This window comes from Melanerpes formicivorus, unplaced genomic scaffold (assembly GCF_026170545.1).
Source record: "Melanerpes formicivorus ecotype bairdi unplaced genomic scaffold, bMelFor1.0.p_v2 SCAF_63, whole genome shotgun sequence".
Lineage (NCBI taxonomy): Eukaryota > Metazoa > Chordata > Aves > Piciformes > Picidae > Melanerpes > Melanerpes formicivorus.
The window spans coordinates 1,388,948-1,410,753 of record NW_027142415.1 but is presented as its reverse complement, the minus strand read 5'-3'; the positions used below and the strand labels follow the sequence as shown (position 1 = coordinate 1,410,753).

The 21,806-nt window shown below is 43.1% G+C and overlaps 1 protein-coding gene across 8 annotated transcripts in view; it reads left to right on the top strand.

Annotated features, from left to right (window-relative positions):
• The first annotated feature begins 4,364 nt into the window (after positions 1 to 4,364).
• The window catches only part of FAM184A (family with sequence similarity 184 member A), a 68,981-nt gene continuing 51,539 nt past the window's right edge, over positions 4,365 to 21,806 (top strand). For 3 of the 8 annotated variants that reach the window (XR_010990294.1, XM_068162305.1, XM_068162302.1), the window contains exon 1: positions 4,368 to 4,837. Coding sequence is in view for 7 of the 8 variants with exons in the window: in XM_068162305.1 (XP_068018406.1) it covers positions 4,670 to 4,837 (168 nt within the window). In the remaining variant the exon portion in view is untranslated. Of the gene's footprint in view, positions 4,838 to 21,806 lie in introns of all 8 variants that reach the window. The other 5 variants (XM_068162307.1, XM_068162308.1, XM_068162306.1 and 2 more) reach the window with 4 other exon arrangements.

Below are 21,806 nucleotides of genomic sequence, written 5' to 3'. Positions count from 1 at the left end.
TATATATATGTCTATATATATGTGTATATATATGTGTGTGTGTGTATATATATGAAGAAGAATGCAACAAAAGCACAGGTGGATTTCCACAGAGGAGTGCTGTTGATTTGACTCCAGAAAAAGCAAAACTATCAAGTCATTGTATGTCTTGCACATCAGCTGTTATATTACAGACACATAAAAATGCAATCTTAAAGCAAGTATTCATTAACAACATTTTCAATCTTATGACAAGTCTTCTGCATAACTACACCAAGAACACTCCTCCACAGGGCCGATGCTCACATGGCGACACTGGAGAGATACAAATTCTATGTCACTTACGTAAGCCCCTGGTAATAAAGACACTAAAGGTTTCCCTGTGTAGTTTTCACAGCAAAGAGACACATCAAGAGCCCTGCCTCGTTGCTTTTTGCACCCTTCAGCCAGCCCCGAGCACTGCTGCCTCCCCATTTGCTTCCGGATGGCCTCAGCCCAAGCCCTGGGAGACCTCCAGACCTCCAGATCAGACTATACTAATGAGACATGAAATCCCACCAAGGCAAAAAGCACTGGGGTCCTGACTGTGCAGCTGCATAAAGCCTCTTTGCAGAAGCAACCTTTAAGAAAACAGGCTCCATCCTACACATGCAGAGAGCTTAGCAGCCACCAACTGAGCTCTAAAGGCACAAAGTATGTAAAGAGAAGCCTGAAAAACTACAAACATGAAAACTGCTACTAAAAATCCTGTGAAATACTGACAAAGAACATTTGTTTTCATTTCAAAGCACCTAGACAAAACTTAGTATTTAGCAACTCAGTACAAGGAGACAACAAATAAACATATTCGACTATTTCATCTTAGCAGATACAAATCACTTCCTAATGCTTCAGAACAACGATTTGGGGCCAATATGAACCACAGCAAATAGGCACAGTCCTCAGAAGAAACTGGAGAAATAAAACAGTGTGGCTGTTTGTCTCAGAAGTGATGCTGATGAATGCAAAGCACTAAAATGGCTTTGAAAAATCAGTCTATCCAAAAATGTGTAAATTGAAACAATCCTTTCTGTATTTTTGAGATGTCTAGAAGCAATAACAAATTGCTTCCAGGAATAATGAATAGAAATACAGACTATTGATCCAGCCATTCCTTAATATCAGAGGCATTATGAGGTACACTAAAGCAAGTGCCCTTTGGCACGAGAATAAGAAGGTTGCTTAAGGTCACACAATCAGCCAGACACAACTGTTACCTGTAACCAAGTCTTCACAATCAGACTGCTGCTTTAATTAGTAGCTTGACCTTCCTAGACATGACAAATCAGTCTCCTCTGACACTGAATTATTTTTTTTCATTTGACAAAACTGGATTAACAATATGTGCTATTCATGGATGGCATCCACGGACACAGATTTGATACAGATGCTCCTAATATTCTTTCTGCCCCTTGTATATCATCTGCATGAATCACTGCCTGGGTAGGCACCATCTGTCCTTTGTTCTCCGTTGCCAGGATGGGCCACTTCAGAAGGGAAAAAAAAAATCACTGTCAGAATTTCCTTAACAATGAAAATTCTCAGCTTAAGGCAAATTTAAGGCAAGCCTTAAAGACTAGGGCTAAATCCCTTCTTAGACTCCTCACAATTGGAAATGGTTTGGGTTTATTGCATCTTTCAAGATGTGAGACTCTTTCCAGAACCACTGTAGTTCTTGTGGCCCTTTTCTGAACACCTTTCCAGTGTGCAGCTGCATGGAAATTACAGACCCCAGATCTCAATGCAAGGTCTTCTCCTGTATTCTTCACAATCAATCTGTACAGAAGCAGCAGCATCTAACTGTACTTTCTGGATGGAGCCCCATCTGTGCATCAAAGAATTTCATTTGCCCCACGACCTCAGGTTTACACTTGGCAGTTCACTTTCAGTTGGTCATTTATATCATGATGCAAACATGAATCTCTATCAGAAAGGGAAGGAGATTGCTCTATAATATGGTTCTCTTCTTATAATTTACTATTCCACCTATTGCCATCATTTGCAAATTCTCAGGGATACTTTTCTCCATACCCTTGTTGAGAACAACAGATTCAGCTGTGGATTTTTTGTAGTTTACCTCTTTGATGTATCTGTCTGCCTACAAAGACTGCAGGCAAAGAAGAAATTTTTAGAGCAGAAAAAAAGCAGTAAAAAGATAAACTGCTCAGCAGAGAGTACCAAGGACTCTTTAAAAGATGAGTGCAGAGGCTGTTAATCAGGAAATCAAACGTGTCCAACCACATTAATATATAAATTCTCACAAGGCCAGAGCCAAGCCAAGAGACATTAAATTGTTAAAGAGGGTGGTTATTCTCAGGAATTGCACAGGATGGAAGCAGAAGAAGAGAGCAATCAAATCCAAGCTAAAGGATGCACTAAATTCAGCTGTGAACTCCTTCCGGCAGAGACCTCTGTTCCACACTCATCAGATCTCAGGTCTGTAACTGTGGTCTGCGGAGGCAGCGTCTGTACTGGTGGAGACTGGTCAGCCCTAGCAAATGTCTCCCCTGTCACTTGGGGGTTCACTCCATGGTCTGTGAGCACCCTGGATTTTCTTCCTTCAAACCCCGAATTCACTGTGCAGTCAAGTGCTTATCTAATTTATTACTAACTTCAGTCCACAATGCTACTTGCTCCTTCCATCTGCTCCTGTGAGAAAATGACACTGAACTCTGTTGCAGACACACCGAAGGGCCATCGAGACTTCACCCACTTTATTCACTCATGAACACTGGACTGTCACATTCCTGGTGCCTTTACAGAGCTCAAAAGCTCTGCCCTAGACCCCTCCATCCAAATTCAGTTGGTTTGTCAAGTTTGCAGATGACACCAAACTGTGTGGGAGTGGTGATGTGCTCAGGGGTAGGAAGGCCCTACAGAGGGACCTGGACAGAGTGGAGCAGGGAAGTTTCATAGTTTCATTCAGGGCTGGAAGGGACCACAAGGATCATCTAGTTCCAACCCCCCTGCCACGGGCAGGGACACCTCACACTAGATCAGCCTGGCCAGAGCCTCATCCAGCCTGCTCTTAAACTCCCCCAGGGATGGGGCCTCGATCACCTCCCTGGACAACACATTCCAGGGCTTCACCACTCTCATGGTGAAGAACCTCCTCCTCACATCTAGCCTGAATCTCCCCACCTCCAGCTTCATTCCTTTCCCCCTAGTCCTATCACTACCTGAGATCCTGAGAAGTCCTTCCCCAGCCTTCCTGTAGGCCCCCTTCAGATACTGGAAGGCCACAATGAGGTCACCTCGGAGCCTTCTCTTCTGCAGACTGAACAGCCCCAACTCCTTCAGTCTGTCCTCATAGGAGAGGTGCTCCAGCCCTCTGATCATCCTTGTGGCCCTTCTCTGGACACGTTCCAGTGATCATACCCTGTACTCAGCACTGGTGAGGTTGCACCTCAAATACTGGGTCCAGTTTTGGGACCCTCACTACAAGAAGGACATTGAGGTGCTGCAATGTCTCCAGAAAAGGGCAATGAATCTGGCAAGGGCCTGGAGAACAGCTCGTGTGAGAATCAGCTGAGGGAACTGGGGTTGTTATGGCTGGAGGAAAGACTGTAGGGAGACCTCCTTGCCCTCCACAGCTACCTAAAAGGAGGTTGAAGTGAGATGGGGGTTGGTCTCTTCTCCTTACTATCAGGCGACAGAATGAGAGGAAATGGCCTCAAGTTGTGCAGAGGGAGGTTTAGGTTGGGTATTAGGAAAAATTTCTCTACTGAGAGTGGTCAGGCACTGGCACAGGCTGCCCAGGGAGGTGGCGATCACCATCCCTGGAGGTGCTCAACAAAGGTGTAGCCAGGGCGCTTTGGAACACGGTTTAATGGCCATGGTGCTCTTAGGTTGGCGTTTGGACTTGATGATCTTAGGCGTCTTTTCCAACCCTTATGATTCTGTGCTTCACCACCAGCACTCACTGCACGCTCAGGGCTCGCTGTGAGGACAAGGTTTAGGCATTTGACTCACACGCCACAAGCCCTAACACAGAGGCAACCCTGCCTAAAACCTGTACCTGTGCGTCTCTCCCGTTCTGCCCGCGGCCAGGCCTCTCGCAGCAGCACCAGCGTTGCAGAAGGGTCTCCCCCGGTCCTCGCCCGTCGGAGCGGCCTCCAGCTGCGCCCTCCAGCTGCGCCCTCCGGCGGCTCCCGCCGGCCGCCCTCGCCAGCGACCGCGGGGGCGAGCAGGAGGCCGCGCGCGCATTCGCCGCGGGAGAGAGTCAGGCCGGGCCGCTCGCGCTGGGGCACGCGCTGGAGCACGCGCTGGCGGGGCGGTGCGCTGCGGGCGGGGCCGGGCGCTGACGCGAGCGCTGCGCGGCGTAAACAGCCCGGCGGCAGCCCGGCAACCGGCTGCCTTCGTCCCGGCGCCGCTCGCGCCCGCCCGGGGGCCGGCTCGGCTTCGCTGCTCGGGAGGACGGCGAGACAAGAGAGGAGAGGCTGGCGTGGCTTGGCGCGGCGGCCCCGAGGGGCTGAGCCCGCAGCCCGGTACCGTTGGTGGGGACGGCGGCACTAAGAAGCGCCTGAGGCCGGTCCCAGGGCGGGAGCAGCCGCCTCTGGCGGCGCTTCGCGGCTGGGGCGCCCTCGGTGCGGCTCCCCGATAGGGCCCGTGACGGCGGAGCCCGAGCAGCGGCGGGGGCCGGGCGGTGAAGATGGCGACCCCGGGGATGGGTTGGCAGCAGCCGCAGCACAGCTACGGCGGCAGCTCCGTGCCCGGCGCGGGGAAGCTCGGCTCCGGTTCGGCCCAGCCGGGACTGGGCGCGGAGCACAGCCCGGACCTGCATTTCAAAATGAGCAAGAAGATTGCTCAGCTCACCAAGGTGAGGAGCGTTCCCCGCGCCGACCTCTGCCGCCTTGTCTTTCTGCCCCTTGTTCTGTTTCCCTTAGCATCTTGCCGGCACCGAGGCAGAGATGCGGCTGAGGGAGGCCGGGTTGTACCCGCGAAGGCCGAGCCCGGAGCGACGGCTTTGCCCCGGGAGAAGCCTCCGTCTCCGGAGGGCGGTGAAAGCTCGGGCGCACCGCGGACGTGGAGACCGGGAACGGCGGGTGTCAGGCAGGAGCTGTGCACGGGAACTGCCGCAGTACTGGTTCCCGGTTAGCACAGCCAGGTAGCTGGGTATGTGGGGGTGATGCCTGATTGCTAGGATGATCTTTGCTATTGTGTTGCTGTTAATGTTGAGGAGGAATTTTCAACCCACCACAGCTATGTGGACTGAAAACTGTAGCTTGTAGCTCCTTTGCAAGTCGTTCTCAGAGTTTTTAAACAGATGTCAGTGATGTTTGCTTTTCTGTAGCTGAAGAGAAAGCTGTTTAAGGTGCCTGGCAATAGCCTAAATGTCTTGGATGGTGAGGGAGAAATGAAAGTATCTCTGCTGTTGTATTGCTGATTGAACAGGTTCCGTTAGAGATCCCCAGGATAGAAAATACATTGTGCTTTTGCTAAAGGCTGGGGTCAAACTACAAAGTGTTCTGAAAGCATACTGTTAAGGTTGGTAGGCTCGACTTTTCAGATGTGATTGTGGCTGTGATTTACTGAGAATAACTCAGCGAAATGCCTTGGTGATGTCATCTCTCTTGTATGATGTTTAAGCTATAGGTGAATAGCATTGCTTAGGAAATGAAAGGCAGATTATTTTCGTTAAAGCAGAAGAAACACTTTTTGCCAGGAATGAAATAGCTGAAGGCTTAAAAGTAATTTAAAAGCACGATGGGAACTGCTAGTAATCTTCAGATGTATTCTAAAATGGATGAAGGTGACATTTCATTGCAACTAATAAGAGAATGAAGACTGCTGGCAGTCCCTCAGTGGAGACAGTTCATATTTATGCACAGCTGATGTACTGTCGACCATTTAAATACAGTATTTATCATGGCCCACTGTGCACCTTACTGTGCTGGGAAGCTGATGACTGAGGAGTATTTCATCTTGCCTTTCAAGTCATACTCCAGTTTCTTTACAGGCTAACATTGGTGGAACTAAAATGATAATTTCATAAGGAGGAAAGTAGAATTAAAGTAGCCTAAAGAATCTTCTCTTGATTTTACTCCAGTTGCATATTCTGAATTAAAATATTAAAGATGTGACTGCAGACTTTTTGCTCCTTGAAAGCTTCAAAAAGCACCTAGAGACGGTAGAAGTATTTTAGACTCACTTTAACACCTGCTGCATATACAAAATACTACTTCCAAAGAAGAATTTTTATGTATGTGGGTGTCCTTTGATATCACTTCCTTTCCTGTCTCTAGGAATTTACTCAGCCGTTTATAGCTGATCTCAGACGCGGTGTTTCCCTTCGGTTGTGAAGTTATTTGTGTATGCCTATGAGTTCCACATCGCTGGCCATGTGCCCTCTGATCTCTGTTACTGTGTGGATTTGAGTTAAAGATGGATTTAAATGTGTGGCACTGGAATGTTTTGAACTTCTCTGTATTGGGAGACATGAAGAGGTTGAATGTAAATCCTGTGGTTTTAGAAGGTATTTTATGACCCATAGTAGAGTTCTCCTAAAATTCTGGAAACTCTGTGTGTGTCTGTCCTGCCAAAGAGTTCAGAGTAGTGCAACTAAAAGCTATGAATTGTCTTCTCACCAATTTAAAATGAGTGTAAACTATGCTCTTGTACAGGGAGTTTACATATGAATGAGACTTCTGACTGGAAGCTTGTATTTGTTACCCCGTGATTTGCAGACTGTAGTATTGGTTTTGTTTGTGTTCTATTTTCCAGTTTTAGGGAGAACACTTGGAAAAGCAGCTTAGCTTTGTACTGACTGATGGTCTGGAGTGGAGAACAGAATTTATAGGTGGAAAGCACAATGTATAGTAAAAATATTTGTGCTGCTCCTACTGCAACACCATGATTAAATATTTAAAGATTAAGGCTAAAAGTATTCCATAGCATTAATTTAATAGTTGGGAGGTTCAGGTCCTACATTCCTATTTGTTACTTGGCCTTTCAGAAACAGAGGCTTAAGTATAGAAACTTCTGGGTAAAGTGTTAGCTAAACTTTCTAACCTGCTCTAGCATCTGAAGCCTGAGTTGTTAGATGGCTGCAGAAATTCATCCTTAGAAAGGACTCAAGCTACAGAGGAAAGATATAAATGTGCTTATTTCTGTAAGTTAACTGTCAGAGAAGAATTGACTTGACTTTGCAGCAGATTTCTGGAAGTAAACTGATATGAAGAAGATAGGATATTGTGGTGAAAGTCTTTTGACCAAGTCCTTCTGTTCTAGCTTTGTCAAATGCTTCCTCACTGAAGTATACAGAATGCCTCATCAGTAAACTAGAATCTTCTTAAGAAAACCACTTCTTAATTATATACCACACTTCTCACACACTTTCCAACTGTCTTCCCCATTTTTATCTTCTAACTCTTCTCAGTAAGCCTTTCAGTGGGTTTAGAGCTGGAGTGAGGTGCTTTACCAGGTCAAAACAAGCCCATCAATAAAGTCTGACTCTGAATATGCAATGGGACATTGCCAAAGGGCTACATGTAGTAGTTGAGCTACCCAAACAGCTTCTGTCTTCTGATAGAAGAAATGTTGACTTAAGAGTTTATTTTTGCCTACACTTAAACAGTTTGCATTACAAGCTATGAGTAGCAGCAGAAGTAAATGCTTTCCCCTCAGAGGGTGCAGGTCATTCATGAAGTAAATGTAAGATTCCAAAATGAGGATTCCTCTGTCATGTTTTTGCCTTATTTAGAGAGAATTTGCTGTTTCAGTCAAAACAATACAGAAACACTAAGGAAAAAGTGATATTTGTTTAATAAGCAGATTTAATCAGTAATCCGGAGTGAGACAAAGTAAGATACAAATTATGGAGAGCACAACACTTCTGAAGTGCTTAACCATGTTTTTGCTTTTGGGCAGGGAGGAAAAACTTACTTGATTTAATATGCTCAGTTCACAGGGGAAAGTAAACCAAGTAGATAGAAATGCAGCTTTCAAAAATAAAATGATACTCTCTCATGTGTGGAGACTGTGGTAAATTGTCATTTCAGCCTAAGCTCTTTATTTTTAGGCCTTTTGGAAGGTCTGTGTACCAGCTTGGGGATAAAGTAGCATCTGACACAAAGATTAAAGCCAACAAGAAATGATGAGCTGCGATTAGGAGATTGCATAGATAGGTTTGTACCACTGCATGCTGGAGTGCTAATGCAGGGCTGAATTATGCCTGCTGCAGATGGAAATATGCATATGTATATTTAATAAGTTTGCATAAGACAACTGGAATAGACAACAAAAAAAAAGGCAAGTTGCTGCTGTGCTTACATCAGCGGGGGAGAGTGGGATTAGTTTTTCCACTTGCCAGGAGTGGCTTTATTTTGTTGTTTTTTGCTTTAGTTGGCAGCTTGAGCATTTGTGATTGAAATATCTGCATCCTTAAAGTGTCTGCAACGTCTGTTGTGCAAGACCTGTGAAATCCATGTAAATCTTTGCCTTCTGTGGAATATCTGCAGGGGGTCCATGTGGGGATTATGCAACGGCAGTCATGATTTATGTGGTTGCGTGATGTTAGTTACAGCAATGTTGTGGTAACTGGAAGAAGAGTCTGTAGGTGACACACAGATGATCTGTATGTTTAATAAAGAGGAATAAACTGTGTAGAACTCCCCATCTTTTCCCCTGGTACGTGCTTAAGGCTGGATAGTTCAGTTGTGGAAGAGTTCCAAACAGCCTCAGCTAGTTCAAAGGCTAAGGCAACAAAGTTATCTGAGAAGCACTATAGTTGAGTAAACAAGAAACTAGAGTGGGGTCTCCTGAGACTGGAGTTCTCTTCTCAAATCTGCCATCACTTTACAGTGTGAATTTGAGAAATGGTTTGAGTTGGGTTTGTTGTGAGGTTTTTGGGTTGGGTTTTTTGTTGTTGGTTTGGTTTTGTTTTGTGTTGCTTTTTGTGGGGAGTTATGGTGGGTTTGTGTGGGTTGGTTGGTTTTGGTTTATGGTTTTGTTTTGGGGGTTTTGGATGGGGGAAAGTGCTGGTGTGGGTTTTCTTTGGAGGTTTAGGGTTTTGGGGGGTTGGTTGGGGTTTTTCATGTTTGTTTTGTTGTTGGGGGGGGGTTGGTTGGTTTTAAACCCCCTTAATTTTCTACTTTGTTTTCCTTTCTGACTTCCTACCTTAGAGGGAAGTACTCAGAGAATAGGTGTTAATGTATAATAGTTAACCCACTGAGAGAATTAACCAAGAGAGTTGCTTGGCAGTGTAGATAGTAGATTTATTTCAAAGAATACATTTCAAATTTGATGCTCTTAAATTCAGATGGTTATGCCTTTTTATTTTTATATAGTTAAAAGTTCTCCCTCAGCTATCAGAATGCAGTGCCATGGAAGTAAGAGCCATAGGGTTTAACTTATAGTAATGATTCTTCAGAAAGTGAACTCTTGGCAAGCAATCTTGATCATTTGGGTTGATCTTAGAATCATAGAATCAACCAGGTTGGAAAAGGCCTCAGAGATCATCAAGTCCAACCTATTACCTGATACCTAACACCTCATGACAGCTAAACCATGGCTTGAAGTGCCACATCCAATTTTTTTGAACACCTCCAGGGACAGTGACTCCACCACCTCCCTGGGCAGCACATTCCAATGGCCAATTACTCTTTCTGTGATGAACTTTCTCCTCACCTGGAGCTTAAACTTCCCCTGGCACAGCATGAGACTGTGTCCTCTTGTTCTGGTGCTGCTTGCCTGGTAGAAGAGACCAACCCCCTCCTGGCTATAACCTCCCTTCAGGTAGTTGTAGAGAGCAAGAAGGTCTCCCCTGAGCCTCCTCTTCTCCAGGCTAAACAATCCCAGTTCCCTCAGCCTCTCCTCATAGGGCTTGTGTTCAAGGCCTCTTCCCAGCGTCGTTGCCCTTCTCTGGACATGTTCAAGTGTCTCAATGTCCTTGTTAAATTGAGGAGGCCAGAACTGGACACAGTACTGAAGGTGTGGCCTAACCCATGCTGAGTACAGGGCACAATGACTTCCCTGCTCCTGCTGGCCACACTATTTCTGATGCAGGCCAGGATGCCACTGGCATTTGATTGTGCAGAAATTTGCACTAGACGAGGATCAAGTGTTACCAAAATGACTATCAACGTAGCTCTTGTATCAAGTCTAAGGATTTAATAACAATGCTCTTCCTCTTTCATATATATATATAATAGAAGAAAATTAAACTCTAGAGAAACTTCCAGTGAAACTTTGCCAGTATTTATTTGGAAGTATTCTGCCTCAGGAAGCAAAACTAAGCCTCTTGCAGAAGGGTCTCTGTGCACAGTGAGGGGAAAAAATGAAAACATAAAGCCTGTAGAACTGTTTTGATGTTAGCTGTCATCGTGTGGTAGTTGATGCCATTAACAGTTTTGTGCAAACTCGAGTTTTAGTTTTTTAAGCAACCTTATGCCATCCCTCCAATGTGTGCTAACATTGGCAGCAGGCCAGTATTTGCTAACAGTTCTGGGATTGCATGAAAAGAACGGAAATTTAGAGGCGGGTGTGATCTGACTGCAGATTGGGATGTCAAAATTGATGCATATGCTCCTGACTGGTAATGTGGGAATAAGTGGTGTGTTTTGTTAGTGCATAAAATAGTTTGCAAGGACTGGAAGGTACAAAAAATGTACTATTAGGTGTTAAATTCTTTTACATTTCTCTGGAGATGTTTAATTTGGGTTTGTGTTAATTACACCAGAGACAGCTGAAGTCCCTCAAGAAGAGAGAGACTGAAGACAGGAACTGAGAGACAGTATTTTTAAGGGCAACAAAGCTGGTGAGGGGTTTGGAGCACAGCCCTATGAGGAGAGGATGAGTGAGCTGGGGTTGCTTAGCCTGGAGAAGAGGAGGCTCAGAGGAGACCTTATTGCTGTCTACAACTACCTGAGGGGAGGTTGTAGCCAGGTGGGGGGCTGGTCTCTTCTCCCAGGCAACCAGCACCAGAACAAGACGACACAGTCTGAAGCTGTCCCAGGGGAGGTTTAGGCTGGATGTTAGGAAGAAGTTCTTCACAGAAAGAGAGATTGGCCATTGGAATGTGCTGCCCAGGGAGTTGGTGGAGTCACCATCACTGGAGGTGTTTAGGAAGAGACTAGATGGGGCACTTGGTGCTGTTTGGTTGATTAGGTAATGTTGGATGATAGGTTGGACTCTATGATCCCAAAGGTCTTTTCCAACCTTGTTAATTCTGTTGTATTCTATTTTTAAAGCAAATTTCTTAAGGTTTTTCTTTTTTCATCCTGCTGGTGAAGTCTCTCCATCTTGTCTGGCTCTGTCCATGTGGTGTTCTCACTGTGTCCTTACTTGGCAGTAGTTACGCTCTTAGCAGAAGTTGTTCACAGAAGAGTTGTTTTCTGTGCTGATGGTGGTATAAGGGCAAAGATGGGACTGGGTAAAAATGGCAGGGCTTTAATACCGTCTGGGATAGTTCAGAAAAATCACATAGAGCTTTTAGGCTCCCAAAACCATCTTCAGACCTTAAATATAATCAACAGTTATTGTCTTTATCTGAGCACTTTCTGGTTGAAGAACTTAGAATAGCTTTGAAGCAGCTGCAGCTTCTAATTTAGACCTTCCCATGTTTAAAAACTAAAAATAAAGATTTGACAGTCCTGGTGTGAAGCTTAGGAACTCTCTTTTAATGCTGTTTATTCCTAGTCAAGACTCAAGGAAAGAAGTTAGTTATTCTGATATCTTGAAGACCTCCAGACCATGTATCCCTCGTAGTTTTCTATCTGCTATCATTGCACAGTTATAAGGGCAGGCTGCAGGGTGCTGTATGGACTTACAGAGGCTGTGTTTTAGAGCTCAGTGTTGTGGTATGTGTGAATTAGGTCAGTGACTTTACAGCCTTTTGTCACAAGACGTGAAGAAGAAAGGAGTGAGACAACAATGAAATGTTTCATGTAATAATAAAAACCCCTACAACCCCTAAAAATTCCTTTGCTTTCCACCTCCATACCCTTAATGGTTCACTAGTAACTCAGGGCTCTTCTAGACTACTGCCAGCTCAATGTTTTAGAGATACTTTCTGCCTGTGTGTAACTGGAAGTGTGATGTTGCTGAAAAACTGTCTGATCACACATTTGCATGCCTAAGCTACTGACGTGCTTGTGCATATATCAGCTTCTCTGAGGTTGTTTTTGAGGGTTTTTTAATGTTGTGCAAACATTAAAAGCAATTAAAATGAAAAGATCAATACACTGGGGGAGAGAATGAATATTGTGATGTGGCACTTTGGGACATGGTATAGTGGTGGACTTGGCAGTGTTAGATTTGCAGTTGGCCTTGATGATCCTAGATTTTCCAGCCTAAATGATGCTGTGATTCTCAATGTATCCTCTTGCTCTATGCTTATTCACTGCTATAAATAAGAGAGTTACAAGAACTAGAAAGCTGTTAGATGCTCTTGCTCTGACATGTACTTCAGCTGTTACATCTGATACATCAGTATAATAAGGATAGTTAAAGAAAACCTGTAAGAAGAGGGTTTTATTACTGAGTTTAGTGTTGCTAACATGTGAAAACCTCCAAACTGAAGAACAACAAATATGGAGGCAACAAATGCATCCTGATAGTGCAGGAGCCATGAAGTTGAAAATCTGTCAACATTTAGCTGCTTTCCACATGTGATGTTATAAATCCCATGGGGGAAAAAATGTTTTAAGTTTAGTTTGATTTTGAGCTTTTTAGCAGCAATTGTTTTTTTGGGCTAAGTACTGCATTCTGAAAGAAGGCTTTTGCTGTTATCTCAATTTAGATGAAATCAAGAAGTGCCAGAGTTAAGAACATAATACTGAAATGCTTTCCTCCAGATGCAACAGTTGTAAGCAGGACAGTCTTTTATATAAATCTGGAAAATGAACTAGTTGAACTCAATGTAATTGTACAAGGTATTTGTAGTTTAATTTCTTTGTACACTACTAAGTTAGTATGGACACAGCCCTCTGAAGTACTCAGTCCTTGAGGGAGTTGATTTGTCAGGTCTTTACAACAATGTGTCAGCAGAAGACAGTCTTCTTTTGGTATCTGGAGTGTCATAGATGTGCACAGAGGTGGTTTCAAAATGAGCCTTCCTGCTAGAGCAAAAATCCAGTTGCAATTTAATCTTAGTAGTTGTTCAGTATGGTTTTCAACCATTGTAAAGCTGTATTCATTAACAGGATTGTTTGTATTTGGTAATGTCTGTGTTATCCTGCAGCCTGCTGGTGTGGTGCACTTTATTTCTTCATATAGAGAAGTAAAATTAGACATGTGCTGCATCTGATACATGAGTATAAATTTATTGTCACATCACTGTAGTAGTACAGTAACTGTCAGCCTTAAGTAGCCACTGGAATTCTTTCAATATCTCATTATTTAAACTCGGGCTTTGGCTTTAATAAAACAGATACTTTGTCAGTGATACTGCTGTTTCCCTACCCCTTCAAGGCTCCATTGAAAACTTCACCCTCTTGTTAACCCTGTGGAGAAGGGGGACGTTACCTTTAATGGTCACTAAGGTTTTTTTTGCTCTTTGCAGGCTTACTGCTAAATCTAGCAAACCTCAACATAACATTATGAAATCAGATGAGCATGACTCTTGGCTGATACGAGTTTGGCAGTAGTAAGCCAGGCTTCTGTATATTGTTCTAATGACTGATGTCATACCAATAACCAAAGGCATTGCTGTCTAAAAATAACCAGAAGAAACAAAAACAGTCTGAAGCTATTCACCATCTTGTCCTACTTAATGCATATTACCTGGTTCTGCTCCCTCAGTCAGGCTTTTTTAACTCAATCTGGAAAGCTATGAGGAGGAACAACCTTTTGCTGAGGTTGTCACTTGGCTAAGCTCAAAATGACAGCCTTTAAAAATAGCTACTGTTAAAAAGTTCATGAAGTCCTCCTTGTTCCAGGTGCTTCCATTAAGTGAAAGACAGCCTTTTAGCTAAAAATGATATGATTGTAAGAACTACATGCTAAGCATAATCTCATGAAAAGAGAAATTGTTCCAGGCAGTTTCCTCGAATTTCATTTTGGGAAGCCTGAATAGTAATGTGGTTAGAAAAGAGGTGGGCTATAATCCAGAGGCTTGTAATTGAACAATGGTTTTGCTCACAATGTGACTGAAAGCTATAACTTCTAGCAAAGGGTGGCTGACACTGCCTCCTCAGATCAAGTGTTCTGCAGCATACATGCTGATGTGTTCGGATGGGTCGTGCTGTACTTCAGTAATCTCCTGTGACTTTGTCCTGTTCAAGTTTGAGTGTGATGGTACATTAGTTCCCTAATCAAGATTAGGGGAAAGGACCTTTTTTTTTAATGTTTTCTTAATCTATTTTGTGTCACTAAGTTTAGGTTTCACACTTCAAAAACCACAAAGTTGATTTGTAGCTGGTAGTCATAGGTAATGGAGGATGTGTTTCCAGGCTTAAAAAAAAGGGGGGGGAATTAAACACCTTAAAGATTTGTGTATGTCTCTCTTTCCAATATTAACCTGTTCTGCAAAACCAATGATGTTTGATATCTTCATTACTTATTTATATATACATAAAAATAATACTTTTTGTGTTGTGCTGCTGGGTGGTAGAACATAAGAAATTTTTGATCCATTCACTTGGATGAGTTGTTCACTCGCTTTCCATATTGTATCCAACACAGCATTAATTTTGTTCCATTAAGTTGCTGTGTCATAAAAATCACTCAGTCCTTACCCTCTCCCCCTTCTTTTCTTGTTTTTACTTTTAAAAAGGATATAGTTCTTTGCTGCATACTGAGATTTGCAAAAATATGTTCTGCAATAGAAACTGATCTTTGGCAGGAAGGACACTTCACTTGTTCTCTGAGCTGATCTGGGTATGTTCTGTGGCCGTTCTCTACTTCTGTAGTTCCTCTCTTACCTTCCTCTATTTCCATGTTCTGCTTCTCACCACCTCAACTGACAGTGCATGAGATTGTAATTCTTGCAATTTCTGTTGGGGCAGGCACTGCTATATTAAATATCCTCGCACCTTCTGTACAAGCAAAGAGCCTGAGGCAAGTTTAAGTTCTGTTGGTTTGTGTTGTTGTCCATAGCTGTGAGTTGATACTCTGCAATGAATTGTATTCCATAGCCCACAATATAACATCTTTTTTGACGTAGATCTTTGTGTAATTATTTTTTTAATGGCAAATTAGAGTGTTTTGTGTTTGGTTCTTATGGGCCTATGATCCCTGTTGCTGAGAGAAGCTAAATTTCCTGCTTGTAGAAAACTGTTGTGTTGGTCAAAGTTGTGGATGGAAGTAGAATATTCTTTCACTACCAGATACCTGTGCCTCTGTATCTGCCTCTATGAAATTCTGGTAAATGTAGCTCCTTAAATTTAAGTCCTGGCTGGCATGACCTAATGAATGGCTGGTTTAATGGCCATGATGATGTCGGGTGAATGACTGGACTCAATCTTGAAGTCTTTTCCAACCAAAATAGTTGATTCTAGATTTGCTGCCAGTGTTCTCATCTACAGAAAATGGATTCTTGTATGGTATCATAGAAGAGGGAAGAAATTCTTTAAGTGTACGGAGAGAATTAAAGACAATTCTCTCATCGTGGAAGCAAAGCCTCCCTCGGTATTTTGTCAAAGAACTTAAAAATCCTCGAGTTTAGCTGCGAGGTCTGTCCTGACTTGCTGCCGCTGTCCCTGGTGCTGAACATGCGGCGCGCCAATGGCCGGGCACCTGCAGCGGTGCTGAACGCGGCCCGCCTCAACATGTTCACTTCGCTGTGCACAGATCATAGAACGGCTTGAGTTGGAAGGAACCTTCAATTCCAACCCCCTGCATGGACAGGACTCCCACTAGACCAGGTTGCTCAAAGCCTCATCCAGCCTGGTCTGAAACACTGCCAGGGATGAGGCATCCACAACGTCTCTGGGCAACACATTACAGTGCCTCACTACCCTCATAGTAAGGAACTTCTTCCTGATGTCTAATCTAAATCTACCCTGCTCTAGTTTAAAGCCATTGTCCCTTGTCCTGTCACCACAGGCCCTTCTAAATACTCCCTCTCCAGCTTTGGTGGGGGCTCCTTCAGCAACTGGAATGTCAAAAGCAAGTGAGTTTTACATCAGTGATGCAAACCAGTACAGTTCCCTTATAGCAAGATCTCTGTAGAGGCCCACTTTACACAACTACAACTGCCCAGTGCTTGTTTGTAGTCAATGTAAGGAGCTGTAACATTAATTACATTGAACACTAGTGGGTAAGTACAGTGAAAATGTGTGCTGTGCCATGCCATTTTGTAGTGGCTTCCCAAAAGCCTGACAAAAAGAAAATAAGTGGAGATAAAAATATCCACTAGTATTTTTCAGGGACTTCTTTCAGTCAGCAACTTTGAAGTTTGAGAATATTTAAATGAGTGGCAACATTTTATTCATGCTATCAAAGCTCTAGAGGAGAGGTGTCCTAAGCTGACTTGGGGGAAATGCAACACAAACCTTGATGTTTTCCATCAGCTTTTGTACTTGCTTTAATTCTGTTCTCAAGTAATGGCATTCTAAACCTTTTAAGGACTTGCAGGATTTTAAGGAAATGCAGTTGTCTTAAAATTCATTGAAGGCATATATTCTGTTTCTGGATGTTGCCCAACAGACCTTAGATTTAAAACCTCTTGTAGCTCTCTGCAGAAGAGGAAATTGCATCTTGCAATGTCAAAATAAATGTGTTTAATTTTAATCAAAACCAGCAATACAGATTTCCATGATGGCTACTTTTACCCCGATTTCTCTGCTTGACTGATGCTACTTTTTATCTTGGGTAGCTTTGTCCTTCATATCGTGGTACTGAGAGAAAATGCATTTGTTTGTACATGGAACAATTCTTGTGGACTGAAGGTCTTTGCTATGTTGTTTTTACTGTCGTGCCAAGGGCACACTGCCGTTATCTCCTCAATACAAAGTCAGTTGCTCAGCTCAGAGAACTTTCCAGTGCATTGTTCCCTATCTAAATGCCCACAAACAGATGCAACACAAATCTACTGCCTTAATTTCCTCCAGGGATCTCTGTACCTGAAAGGCTCAGATAAAATATGCATATCCTCCAGAATTAATTCTGTAAGGAAGTGCAGCTCAGTGCCTAAGACATGTCTTGGAGTAGCCCTTTGGCCTATTCTGTATTCCTTGCAGCAATTTAAAGTCTAATTATATAGCAGATGTGTCAACTATATTCTAGATAGATGATTGGAGGGGAAATGGGATTCTTTCTCACCAGGAGGCAGATTGGGAAATTTGTACATCTGTCACTAAATCTTTTTTTTTCTCCTTTCTTCAGTCTGCTTCTCAAGATTTAACTGTCTTAGGAAATGGCCTAAAGCTAAGCACACTATAGATTTGTGATGGTTATTTCTGACATAACCTGACTGATAGAGATTAGCATGGCAGAATTGAAAAGGGAGGTTGATTGAGTGTGGATACTGCCACATCTTTCCCAGCATAAGGGCATTGGGTGGCAGGTGTAAGTGCATCCTAAACCAGCCTGTAACAGGAAGAAGTACTTCACCCAGGCTGTGTGCAAAATTAGTTCCTAAACTAGGCCTGTTCATTTTCTGAGTACCTTTTATCACAGTGGAGTTCCCTCTCATACATCCTCTTTGATCAACTCTTACATGCTCTTTTCTGGGGGGATAGGCATCACTCTTGAAGCAATTTGAGTCTCTGACATTCTAATTCAAGTCAGATTTATTGCTTAACAGCCTGGAGTATACAGTATAGCTGATTTATTTATTCATTTATGTTCTCATACACTTGTGTTTGCCTTTTATGAACAGTGGGTTTTGTGCTGAGAGTCCAGACAGCCTGCGTCAGATGTTGAAACATCAACGTTCTGGTGGTTACACCTTCACCACTGTTCATTCTTTCCCTGTGCTGTTATGTTCAAGCAGAAATCACATAGCATAGTAGACTGCATATCTTATATTTAGAAACTTGTCTGTCCTTAGGCAACTGGGACAGGGTGGAAGCTGAAGCTGAAATGAAGGTTTCACTTCTTGACATGTATAGTATATGAGGGATATAGATTAGAGGACTTCGGCATTAACAGCTCATTGCATATCTTGCCTTCTGAAGTACAGTACAGCATTACCAGATACGAATTTTCTCTGTGGTGCAGCTTAAGAGCCTTGTAAGGAAGCTTGTATCACTTCCCTGCAGATGTTCACAAAACACTGAAAAGTTCAGCTTTCAGGGTTTGGTTGTTTGGTTGGTGGGGTTCGTTGGTTGGTTTGTGTTGTCACATGGCCTGAGATACTCAGTGATCAGGCTTCTTTGTCTTATGTTGGTTATTAGCTTTTTTGTGGTGGAGTAGAAAGTAAGCCTAATTCCTGGTGGTGAAAGGGAATTTGTGGTTACTTAATGCTTTGGTAATCAGTCCATACCTGCTTTCTGCTGCTGTTTGCAATCTTTGTTTGGGCTGGGGAGCACATTCCTCCTTTTTTTATGATACACCAGTATCACTAATGTTCCATTTTCATGACATATCAATGAATTAATTGCATTGAGTTCTAGTGTATTTTACATAGTGGCTCTGAGGTGTAATTAAAATGTAATGGAAATTAACAAGTGCAAGCATTTATTTAACTTTTTATCTGTGAAAGGACACATTTCTGAACTGTACAAAGCTCTGTTGGTGTGCACTAAGCTTGGTCATTTTTAATGGACTTTTCATCATAAATAGCTTTACACTTCTATGGAAGAGAAAGAATAGAATAAACCAGGTTGGAAATGACCTTTTGAGATCATTGTGTCCAAGCTATCGTCCAGCACCATCTAATCAACTAAGCCATGGCACTGAGCACCCCATCAAGTCTCCTTCTAAACACCTCCAGTGATGGTGACTCCACCACCTCCCCGGGCAGTCCATTCCAATGAGTAATCAGTCTCTCTATGAAGAACTTCTTCCTAACATCCATGTTGTTTTGGAAGCTGTATTGTACATAGTCTTTCTAACCCTTCAGCTATAGGTAGAATGCCATAGAAGTTCTATTGAAGTATAGATTAGAATTAGGAAGAGAATCTACCAAAAGCATAACAGAAAACTAAGTATCAAAATCTGTCCTCACTTAGGAGACACATATTAACAAACCAAAGCAGAAATCCTGTTTGACAGCTAAATTTGGGGCTGGACCTTGAAAAATTGTTAGAGAACATCAGCAAGCTTACTGTCTACTGCTAAATGTTGTTTTAAGCTGCAAAGCAAGTTGTTCTGTACAGTCCCTTAACAAGTGAAGGCATCATTTATCATAGAATCACAGAATGGTTTTAGGTTGGAAGAGACCTTAAAGATCTAAATTCCAGCACTGCTGCTATGGGCAGTGACACCTTCCACTAGACCAGGTTGCTCAGGGCCCTGTCCAACCTGGCCTTCAGCAGCTCCAGGGGAGGAGTGTTTATAATGCTGTGGAATTAAAATGGGTCTGTTGGAAGCTGGGTTGTACGCAGAGTAATCTGACAATGTGCCTCAGAATAATTGCTTGGTAGTTTATGGCTTCCTGTTCTTTATGTTGCCTATGAAAATGATTCTTCAATCTTTCTCCACCAATCCTCTTGTTTCCATTTCCACAGGAAAATGGAGAGTTTTTCAGTAGTAGTTGGAACTAGGCATGCTTATTTGGGAGGCTGAATATATAGAAACTGACATGTGCGTGATGCAGACCTGTAGCCACCTCAGGGCCGCAGTCCTTGAGCTAATTATTTCATGTGGGGTTGCACACGAGTGCTCAGTAATCTTCATTCCCTTTTCCTGCAAATCTTCTGAATTTATGTGTGGTCCTTGATTTAAGATTGCCACTCCTTTTTCAATTGCTGAATTTTAAAACAAAGAAAGTATGCTGAAGAACGAGGACTTCTTAGTTGCCTTTAATTTCTTCATCATATTAGCTAGCACAGATTTTCTCCTTAGGATAACTCACCACACCCAAAACTTGAGGTCTTGATGAAGATTCTTACTTGTCTAACCCATCTGGGAAGTGAAAAATGGTGAGCAATCTTACTACAGACTGCAGTATGATGAATTGCTGGGAGTAGGAGTTCATGTCTCCCATTTAATGTGGAATAAAGGATGTATTGTAGAAGAGGCAAGTCTAGCAAATCATTACAATTAAAATTCCCTTAAAATAGCCTTCTTGTACTCTAGCTGCCAAACAGAAGCAATGTTAGAAGTCTTTATTGCAATTGCATGGGATGGCTTTTGAGGAATATTCACTAGTGTGGCTCTCTGGAAGAAGACTCTCCCTGATGATGGGATGAATGCAAAGAGATGCTTTAGGATGAAGATATATAATTGTCTGTTTTTATCAGGCCATCCATTTTATTATAGGTCTCTAATGGAGATACTATCATTTTCTTCCTTAAATTCACAGTCTTTCATTATTTTTGTTGTTTTCCTTTTTCTGAACCATTCAATAAATAAAATTGTGGTGGAAAGAACTGCACAAACTTTCCCAGTCTTTATCAAGGTACTTTAAAATGTGTGTTCAGTTCTTTGGGGTTTTTTGTAGGACTTGCTAAGGAAATGTAGAATTGTTACATCTTCACTGCTGCTTGAAATATTCCTGTGCTTTCTCCAGCTGTGTGCTATACAAGTAGACATTAAAGTGAATTGAAAACTGCCTGAGCTGCTGGGCTTAAAATATGATGGTCAGCAGCATGAAGCCCAGTTGGAGCCAGTCTCTAATGGTGTACTCCAGGGGCTGATACTGAAGGCAGTATTGTTTAACATCTTTGTTAGTGACCTGGATGATGAGACAGAACACTGATTCAGTGGGTTTTTAGACAATACAAAATTGGGACAAGTGGTTGATAAAGCAGGTGGGTGGGCTGCTATTCAGAGCTGGACAGGCTGGAGAAATGCACTGACAGGAACTTCATGCAAAGTTATGCATTAGGGGCAGTGTAATGAGCCCATTGTTGGGCTTGACTGGCTGGAAAGTGGCTTTAGAGAAAAGGCCCTGGGTCCTGGCAGCCACAAGTTGAATATGAGCCAGCAATGTGCTTTTGTGACAAAGGCAGCCAGCAGCATACTGGACTGCATTACCAAGAGCATGGCCAGCAGCTCAAGGGAGCTCATCCTTCCCATCTACTCAGCACTGCTGAGACACCTGGAGTGCTACGTCTAGTTCTGGGCTTTCCAGTAAGAGAGGGACATTGACATTCTGGAGCATGTCCAGCAAAGGCCACTAAGGTGATTAGAAGACTGGACCATCTGTCATGCTAAGAGAGGCAGAGGGCTGAGACTGTTTAGCCTGGAGAGGAGAAGGCTCAGGGGGATCTTAGGAATGTGTGTGTGTACCAGATGGTGGGGAGAAAAGGCATATTCTTAGTGGTGCCTTATGAAAGGAGGAGGTAATAGACACAAACCTAAACATAAGAAATTCAGTTGAAATGCAAGAAAGCACTTCTGCTGCAGGGCTGGGCAAGTACCAGAACAGATTGGCCAGAGAGGTTGAGAAGTCTCCTTCCTTGGAGATACTCAAAACCTGCTCGAACAAGGCTCAGCACAGGTTGTACTAGAGTCTGCTTTGAGTAGGGGAAGCTGGGCTAGGTGACCTCCGGGGGTGGGGGCATTCCAACTACAGCTCATCTGTGATTCTGTGCACATCTTGTTTCTATAGTGGTTAACACGCCAAACCTTTCAGTTGTTGGTGTGAAATGACAAAACTAACAGCCAGTGTTGTGTGAATACAGAGAGGTAGCTAGTAATTAGAAATAACTTTAATTTCTGGTAGATACTGTAGCTTACTGGAAAGTATCCCAGTGGGCCATAGCAGTCTTGCCCTAGATTCATCTTCAGGCTGAGCT